The sequence below is a fragment of the Schistocerca americana genome, chromosome 2 (genome assembly GCF_021461395.2).
Source record: "Schistocerca americana isolate TAMUIC-IGC-003095 chromosome 2, iqSchAmer2.1, whole genome shotgun sequence".
In the NCBI taxonomy this organism is placed as follows: Eukaryota; Metazoa; Arthropoda; class Insecta; order Orthoptera; family Acrididae; genus Schistocerca; species Schistocerca americana.
The window spans coordinates 488,874,126-488,893,631 of NC_060120.1; the positions used below are offsets into that span (position 1 = coordinate 488,874,126).

Sequence of the window (19,506 nt, forward strand, 5' to 3'; positions counted from 1 at the left end):
TGAGGGGGGGTGCGATGGGGAGGTTCTCTTGTCAGTATTATAGCTGATTAGTGATTCTGGCTAACTAGAGAGTAAATTTGTTTTCCAAGTAGTGCAGTCCACTCCATTATCTCCAGTACTATGAAAGGAGCTGACAAACAGTTGGAGTCTAGCGCTACAAATTGAGGGAGCTGTCATTTGACCACAGCACAGCGAGTTAAAGGATCTGATTTACAGACAAGTATTTGGAGCTTCTGACTTGTAAGCTCCCTCTGGTTATGTGTAGCGGTATCACAAGAGGTGATGAGGAAACAGATGACATGATCACATGATGAAAGACAGTAAATGAAAACTGACACTGTGTTGTAATATCCTTCACATCTCATTTAGAAAAAAGGTATATTGAAGTTTTTATGCATTTGTGGATTCATATTGGATAAGAGTGTGTGTGTGTGTGTGTGTGTGTGTGTGTGTGTGTGTGTGTGTGTGTGTTCGACAAAGGCCATTGGCCGAAAGCTTTAAGTGTGAAACTTTTTGTTGTGCCTAACGCAGCATCTCCGGTATAGAGTGAGTAGTAACTTTCCCTCTCATAATATTGTTATATTCCATCCTGCATTTTCCATTGTTTAATGACATTACATTTGTATTTATAAAATAAATCTGTCACATATGTCATAATGGAGATTGAATGTGTGCCAGTTTTTTTTTTAATGAGAGAGGGAGAGTGGTAAGGAAGGTGGTTGGTTGCTTGGATTCAAGGGACCAGACTGCGACGGTCATCGGTCCCTTTTTCCAAATACGAAAAATACCCACAGAGAATAAAAAACGTTCAACAGAATAGGAGACAGATGACACAGAACAAAAGAAACGTAGACAAGGACCAGACAAAACGAAATAAAATCACACAAAGTATGACGGTGGTTGGCCGACCATAGGAACAAAAAAAAAAAGGAAAAGCCAACCACCGAGAACATATTAAAAACTGAGTTTAAAACCATAGGCCAAAGGCCAGAATCAACACAAAACAATAAAGTAAAACTTAAACACTCAGATTAAATGATAAAAACCCCCTGCCCAAATAAAACGCAAAACTAAGCCGGCCATAGCGGGGTCATCTGTTAAAAGGGCAGGGAGCATGTCAGGCAGTACGAACGTCTGCCTGAGCACAGCTAAATGAGGACACTCCAATAAAATGTGGACCACAGATAAAATGGAGCCGCAGCGACATAGAGGTGGGTCCTCACAGCGGAATAAATGGCTGTGCATCAGCCGAGTGTGCCCAATGCGCAGCCGGCAGAGGACAACAGACTCCTGGGGGGAGACCTGCATGGATGACCGCCACACAGTCGTTGTCACCTTGATTGGACGGAGTTTGTTTGGCGTGGACAGATTGCGCCATTCAGTGTTCCAAAGCGATAGAACTTCGTGGTGTAAGACTGCCCGCAAATCAGTCTCCGGGAGGCCAATCTCCAGAGATGGTTTACTGGTGGCCTCTTTCGCCAGGCAGTCAACATTTTCATTGCCAGGTATCCCAACATGGCCAGGGGTCCACACAAAGACCACAGAGCGGCCACAATGGGCAAGAGTATGCAGGGACTCCTGGATAGCCATCACCAGACGAGAACAAGGGAAACACTGGTCGAGAGCTCGTAAACAGCTCAGGGAATCACTACAGATCACGAAGGACTCACCTGAGCAGGAGCGGATATACTCTAGGGTACGAAAGATGGCGACCAGCTCAGCAGTGTAAACGCTGCAGCCATCCGGCAATGAACGTTGTTCGGAATGGTCCCCTAGAGTTAGCGCATAACCGACATGACCAGCAACCATCGAACCGTCAGTGTAAACAACGCCAGAGCCCTGATACGTGGCCAGGATGGAAAAAAAGCGGTGGCAGAAGGCCTCTGGAGGGACTGAGTCCTTCGGGCTCTGTGCCAAGTCGAGCCAAAGGCAAGGGTGAGGGTGAGGAACACACCATGGGGGTGTACGCAAAGTGGCCCGGAAAGGAGGTGGAACAGTGAAAACCCTAAGCCCGGACAGAAGCTCATTGACGTGGACCGTGATCATACAATCGGACCAGGGCCGACGTTCTGGCAGATGGACGACTGATTGTGGGAACAGGAGATGATAGTTTGGATGCCCGGGCAAGCTAAAAACATGGGCAGCACAAGCGGTCAGTAAATTTTGGCGCCTTAACCGCAATGGAGGGACATCTGCCTCCGCAAGTATGCTGTCCACTGGGCTGGTCCAGAAGGCACCAGTGGCAAGTCGTATTCCGCTGTGTAGGATTGGGTCCAGCACCTGCAGTGCAGATGGGGATGCTGAGCCATAAGCCAGGCTCCCATAATCCAGACGAGACTGGATTAACACCTGGTAGAGCCGTAGGAGAGTAGATCGGTCGGCGCCCCACCTGGTGTGTCTCAGGCATCGCAGAGCATTTAGATGCCGCCAACACATCTGTTTTAGCAGTCGAATATGAGGCAGCCAAGACAACTGGGCATCAAAAACTTCACCCAAAAACCTGTGTGTCTCAACCACAGCAAGAAGTTCGCCATCAAGATAAAGCCATGGCTCCGGGTGAACAGTGTGTCACCGGCAGTAATGCATAACGCAGGTCTTGGCTGCCGAAAACTGAAAGCCATGCACTACAGGCCAAGACTGCGCCTTGCAGATAGTGCCCTGAAGCTGACGTTCAGCAGCTGCAATGGCAATGGAGCTATAGTAGAGGCAGAAGTTGTCAGCATACAGGGAAGCGGAGACAGAATTTCCCACCACTGCACCGAGCCCATTCATTGCAATTAGAAACAGGTAGACACTGAGGACAGATCCCTGTGGTACCCCATTCTCCTGGGCTTGGGAGGAACTATGGGAGGCTGCGTCTTGCATGCAGAAGGTACGATACGACAGAAAATTTCGGATAAAGATCTGCAGAGGGCCCCGAAGACCCCATCCATGAGGCGTAGAAAGGATGTCATGACGCCATGTCGTATCGTACACCTTCTGCATGTCGAAAAAGACAGCGACCAGGTGCTGACAGTGGGCAAAGGTAGTATGGATGGCCGACTCCAGGCTCACCAGATTGTCGGCGGCAGAGCGGCCTTTACGGAACCCACCCTGAGACAGAGCCAGAAGGCCCCGAGACTCCAGTACCCAATTCAACCGCCGGCTCACCATCCGTTCAAGCAACTTGCAAAGAATGTTGGTGAGGCTAATGGGATGGTAGCTGTCCACCTCCAAAGGGTTCTTGCCTGGTTTCAGAATGGGGATAAAAATACTTTCCCGCCATTGCGATGGAAACTCGCCCCTGACCCAAATACGGTTGTAAAGGTCGAGGAGCCGTCGCTGGCAGTCCACTGAAAGATGTTTCAGCATCTGACAGTGGATGCTATCTGGCCCAAGAGCAGTATCAGGACAAGCGGCGAGGGCACTGTGAAATTCCCACTCACTGAATGGAACATTGTAGGATTCAGGATGGTGGGTGCGAAAAGAAAGGCGCCGACGTTCCATCCGCTCTTTAATGGAGCAGAAGGCCAATGGGTAATTGGAAGAAGCGGAACTCAGAGCAAAATGCTCTGCCAAGCTGTTGGCAATTTCGTCGGAGTCTGTACAAACTGCTCCATTCAGTGAGAGCACAGGGACGCTGACAAGGGTCCGATAGCCATAGAGGCGTAGGATCTTGGCCCAGACCTGCGATGGAGAGACATGAAGGCCAATGGTGGACACATACCGCTCGCAGCACTCCTGCTTGCATTGGCGGATAAGGCAGCGGGACGCGCACGCAGCCGTTTGAAGGTGATGAGGTGTTCAATGGAGGGATGCCGCTTGTGACGCTGTAGCACCTGCCAGCAATCTTTAATCACCTCAGCGATCTCAGGCGACCACCAAGGCACAGTCCTCCTCCGAGGGGACCCAGAAGAACGTGGAATGGAAGATTCTGTGGCAGTAACGATGCTGGTGGTGACCGAGTGAGCCACCACATCCATGGCGTCATGAGAGAGAGGCTCAACAGCGGCAATGGAGGAGAACAAGTCCCAGTCAGCCTTATTCATAGCCCATCTGCTAGGGCACCCAGAAGAGTGATGCTGTGGCAGTGACAGAAAGATCAGAAAGTGGTCACTACCACACAGGTCATCATGCACTCTCCATTGGACAGACGGTAACAGGCTAGGGCTGCAGATCGAAAGGTCGATGGCGGAGTACGTGCCATGCGCCACGCTGAAGTGAGTGATGGCACCATCATTTATAATGGAAAAATCGAGCTGTGCCAATAAACGCTCAATTTTGGCGCCTCAACCTGTTGCCACTGACCCACCCCACAGAGGATTATGGGCATTGAAGTCGCCCAGTAACAAGAAAGGTGGCGGCAATTGGGCTATCAGTCCAGCCATCATATACTGTGGGACATCACCATCCGGTGGAAGGTAAAGACTGCAGACGGTAACAGCCTGTGGCATCCACACCCAAACAGCAACAGCCTCTAAAGGTGTTTGTAGAGGGACAGACTCGCTGTGCAGAGAGTGAAGGACATAGAGGCAGACGCCACCAGACACCCTTTCATAAGCTCCCCGGTTCTTATAATAACCCCAATAGCCATGGAGGGCGGGGGTTCGTATTGCTGGAAACCAAGTTTCCTGAAGAGCAATGCAGAACAAAGGGTGAAGGCTGATAAGTTGTCGGAGCTCAGCTAGATGGTGGAAGAAACTGCTGCAGTTCCACTGGAGGATGATATTGTCCATGGCTGAGAAAGGCGTGAAGGGACTGGGAAGGCAATTTACGCCACTTGTTCACTCGCTGCCACCGGTTCAGTACCCGTGCGAGTGACATCCATGGCGTCTGAGGGACCGGCAAGACCCAGGTCTTCAGCAGACGCCAGAATCTCGACCTCGTCCTCAGACGCTGAGCTTGTAGGAATCGGTGGGACGGGTGCCACCGCAATGTCGGGATTCTTGGGTACCTTTTTCCTTTTCAGCTTATCTCGCTGTGCCTTCGGTGGTTCAGGCTGGGAGGGCTTCACGGGGTCAGTCTCAGGGATGGACGACGACCGTGAGGCCCTACGACCAGGGACCGGTGGGTGTTTGAGCCACTTGCGGGTATCCGCTTGTGTACCGGTCGGAACTTGCAAAGGGAGGTCCCCAAGGGACCCCTTCCTGGTGAGAGGAGCCGAAGAAGTCTTATGCTTCTCCGGCTGGGTAGGGGGAACTGATGCCCCCGATAGTTGGAGGGGCGTTGCTCCTGAAGTAGATGGAGCAGGAGCAACAGGGAGTTTAGTGCCCCCCACCATCAAGGGGGCAGGTGTGGTCCTTCGACTCTGAGAGCTGACTGGAACTGATGGAAGTGTAGCAGGAATGACTGTTGCAGCATAAGAAGATGTCATACGCACTGGATGAAGCCGATCATATTTCCGCTTAACCTCAGTGTACGTCAGTCAGTCCAGGGTCTTGATTTCCATTATTTTCCTTTCCTTCTGCAGAATTGGGCAGTCTGGCGAGCAAGATGGATGGTGCTCTCTGCAGTTGACACAGATGGGAGGTGGGGCACAGGGAGTATCAGGATGGGATGGTCGACCACAATCGCGACATACGAGGCTGGAAGCACAGCATGAAGACATATGGCCGAACTTCCAACACTTGAAGCACCACATCGGGGGAGGGATATATGGCTTGACATCACAACGGTACACCATCACCTTGACCTTCTCAGGTAATGTGTCACCCTCGAAGGCCAAGATGAAGGCACCAGTGGCAACTTGATGATCCCTCGGACCCCGGTGGACACGCCGGATGAAATGGACACCTCGTCGCTCTAAGTTGGCACGCAGCTCGTCATCGGACTGTAAAAGGAGATCCCTGTGGAAAATAACGCCCTGGACCATATTCAAACTTTTGTGGGGCGTGATAGTAATGGAGACATCCCCCAGCTTATTACAAGCAAGCAAGGCCCGCGACTGGGCAGAGGATGCCGTTTTTATCAATACCGAACCGGGCCGCATTTTGGACAAGCCCTCCACCTCCCCAAACTTGTCCTCTAAATGCTCTACAAAGAACTGAGGCTTCACGGATATAAAGGATTCCCCATCAGCTCTGGTACAGATGAGATACCTAGGTTAATACGTCTCACTTTCATTCATTGCCTTTCGTTCCTCCCATGGTGTGGCCAGAGAGGGGAATGATTTGGGGTCATAAACGTTACCTTTAAAATGAGCCCTCGAATGCTTAGAGACTGCTGGTGGCTGTCCACCAGCAAGAGAAGATGTGCCATGCTTCATTGCATGTCATCCACCCTGATGCCACCTACTCCGACCAAGGGCCCTCCCCACGGGCGCCACCCAGCCACAGCAAAGGCGCCACCTGGCAGGATGGCCATTGCCGGGAGTCCTGATGCCCCAGGGAGATGGGCACCTACTCCTTGGCATATGTGGGGAGTTAACGGCGCAGGCATCAGTAGAGCGATCCCTGTGTTGTCAGGGGGGTACAACCAACAGGGTACATGGCAGCCCCACCACAACGGACTGGCTACTGAGTTGGATTTTAGGTGACATGTCGTCCATGTTTTTCATCCGTGCAGAAACTGGCACTGCTCATCGCATGGTGGAAAGTGCACACTGGAACGGATCCATGCCCAAGAGATGGAGAGCGGGCAGGACTGCAATACAATGACGAATAAGCTGGCAAAAGTTCTCAACGCAAGATGGACACAATGCACCAAGTAAGGCACCCTTCCTCAATCGGCTCGCTCATCAGAAAAATTTTGAGATATGGAGGTCAAACCCAACAGGGGACCATCACATAAGGCCAAAACGTTTGAGACTCCTTTTAGTCGCCTCTTACGACAGGCAGGAATACCGCGGGCGTATTCTTACCCCCAGACCCGCAGGGGGAGGGTGTCGAAATATCCATGTACATCACGAGGGCAAAGATGGAAGTGCACAATGGAGGGAATGTATGCTACCCGGAACACACTGCAGTGGATGTGGCCGGAAGCTCGATGTAAGTCCAACTCCATGACAATATCAGGTGTGCCAGATCTTAGGGCGAGATGGATTTAAGATGCACCACGTAAGGTGTCCTTCCTCAAATGGTATGCACTAACGGAAAATTTGGAAAGGTAGTGGTCAAACCCCATAGGGGACCATCACATTTAAGGCCGAAACAGTTGAGACTCCTTTTAGTCGCCTCTTACAACAGGCAGGAATACCGCGGGCCTATTCTTACCCCCAAACCCACAGGGGGGAAGGAAGGTGGGGGGAAGGAATTATAGAGTAGAATATATTTACAGTTTTGTTCTCTTCTGTCACTAATGAGCCCATAGTAACTATTCACCAAAGTTAAAATAGATTATCAATATTTTTAGTGTATCAAGAAGTATCTAGAGTCAAATAGGTGCCTCACCCTGCATGTGGGACTTGAAGAGGTGGTACCTGGGGACAACATATGTCAGCTGTTTGTTCAACCAGAGACACTCAGAGGTTCCAGCTGAAATGGGTGAGAAACTCTGCTTCTGGAAAGACTGTTTTGCAATCGGCATTAATCAATATTGGTGCTCCTCAAGGTAGCATCTCATGATCAATACTGGCCAGTCACCATATAGTTCAATGAGTTTTCAGAAATTCTATTTGTTGATTAAAGCTATATCATAATCAGAAATAAAATACCAGGACATCTGGCAGATATAGAAAAGGAAACTTTCAATCTGGCCAGCTTATAATAAACTAATATAGAACATTAAGGAAACAAACAGGAGGAATTTCTATTTAAAGGAGGAAAATAATCATGTGACATTACTTGTAGACTATAAGCTGCAGACTGTATAACAGATGCAAAATTTTCTGCAATGAATATTGACTGCCATCTGAAGTGGATGAAGTAAATCAGATGGTAGTGTGGCAGTTTAGGAATTAAATTAGGAAATGAGACATTAAAAGTAATAAGCAAGCTTTTCCATTTGTGCAGCATAACTGATGATGACAGAAACAAAACAAATATAAAATGCATACTGGCAGTAGCAGGAACAGATTTTCTGAAAATGATAAAATGTTAACAGCTAACGTAAATGTAAGTGAAGTTTTTCTGGAAGTATTTGTCTGGTGTGTAGCATTGTATTGGGTGGGTAGAGTTAGTAAATCTATTGAATAAGGAGATACTGAAATGAATGGGGGAGGAAAGAGTTTCTTGGCACAACTTAACATAAGAAGTGGTAGGTTAATAGGACATAACCTGAGACACCAAGAGCAGTTAATTTGGAAATGAAGGGTAAGGGGGGGGGGGGGGGGGGGGGGGGGGAAGAAGGGCAAAAATTATAGCTTGAGACTAAAGCTTGACAACAATAAACAGCTTCCAGTGCATGAAGGATGCAGTAGTAGAGATAAAAAGACTTGTACAGGATATAGTTACTAGGAGGTACGCATCAAACCAGTCTATGAATTGGAGACCATACCACATCAAGTGAAATGAAAAAAGAGATATTAACAAAGATTATGTCAGCAGTACATTATGGCCTCAGAGTTCTGTCATCAATTCACCAGAAAGAGTGATGTGTAATTACACGCTATTCCCATAGTCACTCAAAGAGGACCATAAGGATAACAGCCAGAAGTAATACCAGAGCGCACTCAAAAAAGTATGTTTAATTAAGCAGGGAGTGTAACTGCACCAACTGATTACACATACCAGTCTGTTATGTGCAGTAAGAAGATAAATTATAAATTATTAGAACAGCAGCAGCATTCATAATTGTGGAACAAGAGCCAGGCTCAACTTACATTTACTGAGAATAAATAAATGAAAATTGGAAAATATCATTTTCTACAAGGGACTGAAGTGTGCTTGATAAATTGCTCAAGGAGATTATACAGTGACATAGACAACTGATATCCAGATATTTAAAAATTCTATTGAAGCTCACCTCTCAAATAAAACTTATTAAATAGCCAAGAAATATTTAGAGAACACAGAGAAGAGATTGGCAGGAATGTAACACAAATTAATAATAAACAGCTTTCTACCATATGCAGTCAAAATATAGTTCATTGTAATGAAAAATCATATGTTCAGAGTGAGTGAGAGAGTGAGAGAGTGAGTGAGAGAGAGAGAGAGAGAGAGAGAGAGAGAGAGAGAGAGAGAGAGAGAGAGAGAGAGAGAGAGAGAGAGAGAGAGAGTCATGCAAGTAGTGACAGGTGCAACTACTGTTAGTGCTTTATTCAGTGAGAAAAACTGTTCTGATCATCATTGTAACTGTAATAATCAGCAATACATTTTTGTTGTTTAAGTGTAAGATTTCTTTAAAATGAGCTGAGATGAGACAAGAGGCAGTACTGAAACCATGTCTTGTGTAACAAAATGTGCTGATTGGCCAGCAAGTAAAAGTAGTATGCCAACAACACTTCATGAAGAAAGTTATACTTATGCAGAAATAACACAAACATAGGGAAGAGGTGCTACAAAGACAGGTGAGAGAAAAGACTGCAAGCAGTATGAAGATACTGGGTTAACTGGAACTGCTCCAAGAACTGACTGAAAACCAGTATTAATGGATCAAGACTTTTGTGGAACTGCCATCTTTGCGAACAAGATTATCAGTGTGCCGCAAATGATGTAAATGGAAGACTTTAGGGCTTGAAGTTTCTGATTGAATGGTCAGACAAAACATTTGTGAAAATAATTGTGAGCAGGGACTCATATGAACACAATGCAGAGGCAGAAACGTATGCTATGGGCTTTAGCAGACAGGGAGTGGCTGCAAGAAGACTGGAGTAGAGGCATTTGGGGTGACAAGACTAAAATCAGAATCTTTGGAAACAGTGGAATTAAGTTCATTCGTTGTCAACCATGTGAAGATTTGTTGCCTGACTACAGCACTGCAACTATGAAGCCTCCCATTAGTGTCAACGTGTAGGCCTGAGGCCAAGACATGGCTTTGAGTGTCTGAAAGTGTACAGGGCAACGTTAATGCCAGAAAGTACCAAGTAGTATTGAACTGCTGCCTTTTACCCATGATTTGTTTCAAGGTTAACAACAATCAGTATGGTCTTTCAGCAAGACAGTGTGCCATGTAACATGACTATAATCATTATTAAATGGTTTTCTGACCTTTTCATTAGTGCGCTGACATGCCTGACAACAGTTCCAACATCGGTCCAATTGAAAACTTGCGATTAAGGCTGAAAATTATGTTTTCATGCCAGAATCCCAGTAACAAGAGGAAGCTGCTAGAGGGCATCATCATCAGCTCATAATTGAGAGCGGTCAAACCAAGAGATCTCCAACATTTGGTAGACTCAATGCCATACAGAATTAACACAGTGATTAAATCAAAAGGATGTCCCATAAAATACTGAGAGACATAGCAATAACATTTGTACCAAATAATATACAACTTGTTGAAATTGTTAGGATGTGATTATTTTGTTTGATTTTTAATTAAATTTTTATATTTAAACTCAACATTTTCGAACAGCAGTCATTAGGGTATGTTTCCTGAAAATTTGTAATAAATTATAAAGAATATTTCAACTAAAATGAACTCATTATAATGTTTAATTAATCACTACAACGTGTCCAGAATTAACGCCACTTCAGTAATATTGCAGTGTTTGTTGTTCTTGAAATTATTGCTTAACTTGTTTATAAATATGTGTATACAAAAAAACAATGTACAAAACATACAGATCCTTTGTCAGCTAAACGTGTCAGTAATAATATGGTTCTTAATATGTATGAATTCATTAATTGTTTTCATTTTTCAGCACTTTTATTAGCGTGGGGTGTCAAATACTTCTGTGAAATGATTTCTGGATGAATAAACCAATCAAAAAGGAACAATGGTATGATGAAACCTCAACAAATGATATTTTCTGAAAGAAAGAAAGAGAAAAGTCCATAAGTGATTTTTTGGTGTGTGTGTGTGTGTGTGTGTGTGTGTGTGTGTGTGTGTGTGTGTGTGTGTGTGTGTGTGCGCGTGTGTGTGCGCGTGTGCGAGCGCGCGCACACACACACACATGTGCTAAGAAAAAGAAAATCTTGTTGGTGTTTAGTAATTTAAGAACACAGTTCACATAATGTGCATAGAGTGCAAAAAAATGATTGCATAACATCAAGGTTTTGTGCTTACCTGCACAATCCTGCCTGTCCTTCTGAAACGTCTCCATTGCAGACAGTGTCAATAAGTCCTCCTGGTGTTTCTTTCTGTAGTTGAACAAGGCACTTAAGGGCTGTATTGTCTTTCATTTGCTCTTTGACGACATCAGGAACTTCTGTATCAAATGCCAAGTTGTGCTCCTGTCAACATAAATTGCCTTTAAAGTTTAGAAGTTTCCATGCGTTCTTCATGTTAAGATGTATTATAAAATGCACAGCAGATTATTGTAATACCTAGTAAGTGTCAATTCAGATTAGTTTAAAATTAGGAAGACAGATTTCTACCTTAACATTCAAATGTGCATAGTGAGGCCTTTTATCAGAACAAAATTAATAAAGTTGTGGTCTACAGCACATACACCTGTTCAGTATGAAAAATTTGTAAGTGAAATTTCTCAGTGTTATATGATTTGCACCTCCCCATTTAGTGGGATACATTATGCACTGCTTCACCAGTGACAATTCACAATATTGGCATCTTGCATGTGTATTATGGCTTCATCTACCAAGATATCAGTTGCTTTTCATTACTCGGCTGTCTGTGCAACAATTTATTTCAGGTTGTTTCTCACTGTTCTGTGTCTAAATACATACTCTGCAACCTACTGTGCAATGCATGGGAAAGGGTACATTGTACTAATATTAGCCACTTCATGTTCTGTTCCAGCTGAGTATAGAATGAGAGAGAAATGACCATCTGTGTGACTCCATGTATGAGTTTAGATCGATTTACTCTTCTCACTATCCCTAGATAGTAGAACTGTTCCACAGTCAACATCAAATACTGACTGTCTGTAAATGCTTTTGTAAACATAATATTGCCTTTAAACCAACAGTTTCTGTTTAAGTAGGGCTGTTATGCTTTTGTATTGGCTGTACCAGTTGTTTTTAAACTTTTTGGTCCCTTGGCTGCCTTCACCCAAACATAAACGTCTGTGGCTCCTTTCGCACTTGACTTCTGAGTCAGAGTATGATGAAGAATATTTAGTTTTTAAAAAATAAATAAAATTGGTTACTTCTGTATTAACTGTTGACATAACACATTTTAATAAATTTGTAATATTATTACATATTATTCTGGGAACAAAATTAATGGGAAGGACTACCTGCATCTTCATCATCAATTCTTTAGACTTCAGCACAAGACCGAAAACTGTGACTTTTTTTCCTCCACATTCATTCATGATCTATATATCATGTTGGTGACTGCCAATGCTGACAAATCTACGACACATAAATAGGATGTTTCAAAAGGAATTAAAATGCAAAGGGGCTTGTTGTCTCCTGCTTCACCAAGTTCCAAAACTCAAGCAGTGATCTACATCTACATCTACATCCATACTCCGCAAGCCACCTGACGGTGTGTGGCGGAGGATACCTTCAGTACCTCTATCGGTTCTCCCTTCTATTCCAGTTTCGTATTGTTCGTGGAAAGAAGGATTGTCGGTATGCCTCTGTGTTGGCTCTAATCTCTCTGATTTTATCCTCATGGTCTCTTCGCGAGATATACGTAGGAGAGAGCAATATACTGCTTGACTCCTCGGTGAAGGTATGTTCTCGAAACTTCAACAAAAGCCCATACCGAGCTACTGAGCGTCTCTCCTGCAGAGTCTTCCACTGGAGTTTATCTATCATCTCCGTAACGCTTTAGTGATTACTAAATGATCCTGTAACGAAGCGCACTGCTCTCCGTTGGATCTTCTCTATCTCTTCTAGCAACCCTATCTGGTACGGATCCCACACTGCTGAGCAGTATTCAAGCAGTGGGTGAACAAGTGTACTGTAACCTACTTTCTGATTGCATTTCCTTAGGATTCTTCCAATGAATCTCAGTCTGGCATCTGCTTTACCGACGATCAACTTTATATGATCATTCCATTTTAAATCACCCCTAATGCGTACTCCCAGATAATTTATGGAATTAACTGCTTCCAGTTGCTGACCTGCTATATTGTAGCTAAATGACAAGGGATCTTTCTTTCTATGTATTCGCAGCACATTACACTTGTCTACATTGAGATTCAATTGCCATCCCCTGCACCATGCGTCAATTCGCTGCAGATCCTCCTGCATTTCAGTACAATTTTCCATTGTTACAAGCTCTCGATATACCACAGCATCATCCACAAAAAGCCTCAGTGAACTTCCAATGTCATCCACAAGGTCATTTATATATATTGTGAATAGCAATGGTCCTACGAGGAAACAAACTTCAGTTTCAATGTGAAGTCTCAAGAAATAGCAATAAATTGTTCTTGTTCTTCTGTGGTATGTGTCGATGGAAGTTCTGTACCAAAAAGATCTTTGATCCAATAGTATTGATCAGCTTCTTCTGGAAAGCACTTCAGAAAGTATTTCAGTTAAATGAGCCACAAACACGGAATTCAGTTCTTTATTCAACTGAAAGTTATTGTCTTCTAAAATTGAGCGAAGAGTAGGAAAAAAAGTAATTTATATCTTTATCATCCAATCCGCAGCTCGTGGTCTAGTGGCTAGCTTTGCTGCCTCTGGATCACAGGATCCTGGATTCAATTCCCAGGCAGGTTGGGGATTTTCTCTGCCTGGGGACTGAGCGTTTGTGTTATCATCACCATCATCATCATCATCATCATCATAATCATCATCATCATCATCATCCTTCACAGTGGCTCAATTGGACTGTGTAAAAATTGGACTGTGTAAAAATTGGACTGTGTAAAAATTGGACTGTGTAAAAATTGGACTGTGTAAAAATTGGACTGTGTAAAAATTGGGATTTTGTATGGGCGCTGATGAGCATGCAGTTGAGTGCCCCATAAAACAAACGTCATCATTTATCATCCAACTTTTATCCCACAACAGTAGTTTCCTTCTGAAGGCTGAAATTTTATCTAACAACTGTAGAATGTTTGTCTAATTACTTTGAAGGGCATACATTCAATGAACGGAATTTTTCACGATATGCCAGCTTCAGAACCAAGTCACTGTTTACAAACTTACTGGAACTAAAATATTTCTCTGGAACAAGGTATTAATAAAGTTCATTCTTGAGTTGATACACCAGTTGCTTGGTAGCTGATTCACCTAACACCTACAATGTCCAGAGCAGCTAGTAAAATAAGTTCTTCCTGTGGTGTGATGTTTCTTGTTCTTTGCTAAATGGTAGGCATTTTCTAAGATGAGAAAGAGAGACTGTAGGAATCCAACTTGTTTAGTGGAAGTTTATTTTTTTGTTTTGTTATTTGTTTTAACTTGTGGGAAACATATTCTCATAGTTCTTTTTATGAGACTATCATGATTCAGCTCCAAATTTATTTTATTAGGAAAATGCTTTCAGTAGCTATGACATAAATGACACATTGTGGTTATTCTTCATTCCCAACATTATTACATGTAAAACCAGACCAGGGAGCCGTGTTGTGCAGTTTGAAAACCTTGTGGCTGTACCACTCTGTTAGAATCCTGGCAGTGCATCTTTGAATTCCTATTGTGTCTTATGTCAGGCTACTTTATTATCACTCCCAAAATTGGAGCAGCACTCTATAATAGGTCACACTACGGCACTGTTAACGGTTTCCTTAACATATATACTTTCCCAGAAACCCACATCATCCATGTTCCTTTCCTAGTATTGGTTTCATGTGTTTATTGTATTTTATATCATCTCTTAGTGCTACTTGCAGGTATTTAAACAGTGTTTTCTACTGATGATATAATCAAATATTATCATGTTCTTTCACTTATTTAGGGGCATAAACTTGGATTCATCAAAATTTAAAGACAGATGATGTTTTGTGCACGATGTTGACATCTTGTCCAAAGTATTCCGTATTTCCTTACAGTCAATGAGCAACTCTACTTTCCTGTAGCCAAAAACATTGTTAGCAATCAATCTGTGGATGTTGCTGATAGTATCTCATAAATCATGTATACGTTTTGAGAACATCAGTGAACCTATTATACTTACTTTCATTTCTGCCACACATTTACCATCCAATAAAGAATTGCATTGTTTGCTACAACAAACACAATCTGATATTTGAAAAACAAAATTAATTTATAAAATGCAAATCAACTAGTGTAGCAGTTGCTCAGATGACTGAAGAGGCCATAAGTGGTACTAAGAACAGGGAACATGTTGTAGGTATATACTTAGACCTTGACAAAACTTTTGATTGTGTGAACATTATCATCCTGTTAGATAATCTGTGGGACACTGACATAAGAGGCACTGCTTATGGCCTAATAAATTCCTACATGAGTGGCCAAAAACAGTTTTGCTGTTTAAAACTGCAAGTGGTGTTTACAGATCTCCAGTAAGATAGATTATGTAATAGTCAACAAAACTGTAAAAGACAGTGTTAACTTTTAAAGTGTTGATTTTCATTACTCAGATCACTATTGTCAAGTTTTAGAATATTCAAGGTTTGCTGTACCAACAGCAACTAAGATAACTGAGAAGAAGCAGATCCTGAATAGCACCAACATCAGCACCTTCAAAGCTAAGTTGGCAGAGGAGAAATGGGACACTATTTACCAAACGAAAGGGTCAGAAAACAAATGGCAAAAATTTTATATGACAGTGATGAAGCATTTTGACTGCTGCTGCCCTCTCAAAAAAGTAACCAGGGTACAAACAAACTCTTATCTTGAAAGTAATACTAGGCTAAAACTTACACCTAGGCTGATTAAGTTAAGGCAGAATATATATGATCTTGACTGTTTATATAAGGAAACAAAGCTACAAATATTTAAGGAAAATACAATCAAGCCAAAACAACTTTTAAGACAGACCTTTTACACTTGAGGAAACAGATAAACAATGATACAATAGAGCGTTCAGCCAACATAGGTCCTGGAGACTAACCAATAAACACCATAAAGCCACCAGCAAGGGACAAAGTGAGCCAGTTAGCATTAGACACAAGGGCCATCTAGTGAAAGATCCAAATGAAGTAGGTAATTTATTCAATAGGCATTTTATCTCTCATTTTGACCCACCAGCCCCTATTATAGATCTACAGGCTGGCACACCAAATGATGTCACAGATGGTATAGAGCTCGAATTTATGGAGGTGAATCAACAGAAAATATTTAACACAATACAAAGCTAAAGAATAAGCATTCATCTCAATGGGATGGTATCTCATGGGTGGTGTTCAAGAAATGTGCCAATGAAATAACTAAACCCCTTACCTAGCTTATCAACTGTAGTATTAATGAAAACATATACCCAAATGCCTTAAGATTAAGTAATTCAGCCAATACATAAGAAGGGAAGTAAAGAAGAAGTTTCAAATTATAGACCGATATCACTAATCCCTAACTTCAGTAAAATGTTTGAGACAGTTATCCTATCACAACTCACATCATTTTTCTCAAGACACAAAATGCTTGCCAAATCGTAGCATGGGTTTAGGAAAGACTTAAGCATGGCCACTGCTGTTACCAGTTTCTTCCATGAAGTATATAGCAGCATAGGACGGGCTATGCACACAGCTGGAATATTCCTTGACCTGAGCAAAGCTTTTGACTCAGTAGACCATGAGCTTCTCTTAAAAAAACTGTGGGCGTACAATATGAGAGATGCATCAATGAAACTTCTATCCATCTATTTGGTGAATCGAAAACAATGTACCAAACGTACACATAAATTGACAATAAGATATTAACCTTTAAATCCACAAGTGAAACAGTGACATAGGGAGTCCCTCAAGGCTCAATTCTTGGACTTTTCCTCTTTTTAGCATATATTAACGATGTTGTACACCCCATTAACTCGTACGTTGTAAAATGTGCTGATGACACCTCAAATTTATTTCATGGTAAAGATTGTGGGGAACAGAAATTTTCAGCAAGTAATGGGATACTAGAATTAAGTTCATATTTCCATGATTAAAGGTCAATGTAAATAAAGCCCAGATGCTAATATTTACAACTGGCAGCTCACACCACTCATACATAAATGAGATATGTGGAATTGTGAGGAAGGAAAGGAGAGTAAATTTCTAGGGGTCCATCTGGATTCAAACCTCTGGTGGATTAGCCACATTAATATTGTATCAAAACTAAAAGAATTCTTAATTGAAAAGTGTTTCAATTCACTCAACAAATTTTAAATGGTTAAGTTTAAGAACTGTAAAATAATGTATAAAAAATAATTGGCTGTATTAATATGTGTAATATGTAATGTATTTTGACAAGCATCAATTTACTGTTTAATTACTACCTGTAAGGCTAAGATCTAAAAGTATTTTATGTCTGTAAATGTACTTGACATTTGCAAAAGCCATCATATTGATGACACCACCCAAGCAAATCTAAATAAATAAACATTTATTATGGAACTCAACAATAGTAGACCCAGTTATGAAATTAAAATGTGCATAGATGGTGAGATGGTAGAAAAAGCATTTAGTGTAAAATTCATTGGTTTAACCATTCAAAGTAATCTGAAATAAGACATACATTTTGACACTCTAGCATAAGCTCTTCAAACTCATGTGTTCCCCTGGAGGCAACCATATGGCCACAGGCACAGGAGAGCAGGAGATGGTTTGCAGGCAGGGACAGTCAAGCAGCCACCACATGTGCAGAACACATGCAATATTGCCATCTGGTAGGTAGTCTACAGTACCAGCACCTGTCTACAAGTGCAGCAACTGTCATAACCTTTAATCACCAATAATTGCGTGGATATTCAAACACACTCACTTAGAAACAATAGCTGATTACATGATAACAACTCAGTATCTCTTATTCGACTGCCATGCTGTGACATGCAGCCGGCGCCATTTGTAGCTAGGTGGTGCTCCCGCGCTCAGCCGAGTTGCGGAGCACCTGTATCACCATTTGCGCGTACTGTCGTGGCGGCACTGTTAAATGTCACAGCACTGTCACAACACTTTTCCCCCCTTGAAAAAAAAAACACTCACTTCCTTGGAGACATGGACAGTGTGGAGACATCCATGGTCTCTTGTGAGGCCCCGAGAAGATCCCGCGGAGAGGCACGAGAGTATGGTCGAAAATGCCCAGGACGGAAGCTCGTGCGGGGAACGTGCCTCCTGGACGAGATGATGGGTGACAACTCCGGAGCAGCATCCATAGGTGTCGTGGACCTGGGGGTGTGCTCCAGCGAGATGGGTCCCGGAGAAGGTGGCGTCGCGACGGGCCGGTTCCGGCGTACTCAGAAGCGGTAGCGACGCCGGCTGCATCAACACGTACGGTAGATCGGCAGCAGCGACAGGACTGGCCTCTCGGGCTGGTGGAGGCGAAGGAAGGGGTGGTGGCACCGGCGTGGCCACCACTCATGGGCGCATCTGGTCGTAATGGCGAACAACCATGCCGTAGTCCTTACGTATTTCACAAAGCCGGCGGCCGCGAAGAGCCTTGACCACCCCTGGAATCCATTTAGGGTGAGATCCATACCCTTGTGCCCACACGTTGGCACCCACCGAGTATTTTCCTGCACTAGGGGACACAGCACAAGGCCTGACAGGGTGAAGCAGGTGCAGTAGAGTGCGCAGTTGGCAGCCATGCAAGAGTTCAGCAGGGCTGCAATCACCCAGAGGCGTGAAGCGATAAGAACTCAGAAATTTCAGCAGAGCATCATCTGTGGAAAAATCACTAAGCAATTTTTTTATCTGGCTTTTGACAGTGCGGACAAGGCGCTCGACCTCCCCATTCAATTGCGTATGGAAGGGCGGTGCTGTAACATGATGAATCCCTTGTCCAGTACAAAAATCACGGAAGGCCTGCAAAGAGAACTGAGGGCCATTGTCTGTGATGATCGTGGTTGGAAGACCTTCTAGCACAAAGATTTTGGACAAAGCCAGCGTCGTCGCCGCAGTGGTGGGCGACGGACATCGAACAACAAACGGAAACTTCAAGAAGGCGTCAATCATCAGTAGCCAATAAGTACCGAGGAAGGGGCCGGCAAAGTCAGTGTGCACCCGTTCCCATGGCTGCGCCAGATGAGGCTACGGAGAGGGCATTGTACGAGGTGCAGCCAGTTGTTGAGCACACTCACCACACACAGCAACCATGTGGGCGATGTCCGAATCAATACAGGGCCAATAAACGTGCCTGCGGGCCAGGGACTTAGTCCGAGAAATACCCCAATGGCCTTCATACAACAGTTTGAGAACATCTTTGCGAAGAGGGGCTGGCACCATGACCCGTGGAGATGGCCAGAAGAAAAACACCATCATGAACAGACAGACGAAGGCACAAGGCATGGTAGTTGCAAAGGGGATCCGATGCCCGGCCCTTGGTCCTGACCGACCAACCCCGTTGAACAAAACCGATCACCTGACACAGATCCGGGTCCCGCGCAGTAGCCGACGCGACCTGCGAACCTGTAAGTGGAAAACCCTTGACCGCACGACATTCTTCCTCATCAATGTGGAAAGAGAGT

General features: G+C 43.8%; 1 protein-coding gene across 1 annotated transcript in view; it reads right to left on the reverse strand.

Moving 5' to 3' along the window:
• Positions 1–19,506, reverse strand: part of LOC124594116 (E3 ubiquitin-protein ligase lubel) — a 468,996-nt gene that overhangs the window by 30,511 nt on the left and 418,979 nt on the right. Inside the window, exon 21 of the mRNA XM_047132473.1 lies at positions 11,086–11,252. Within this exon, the coding sequence (XP_046988429.1) occupies positions 11,086–11,252 (167 nt within the window). The remainder of the gene's footprint in view (positions 1–11,085; positions 11,253–19,506) is intronic.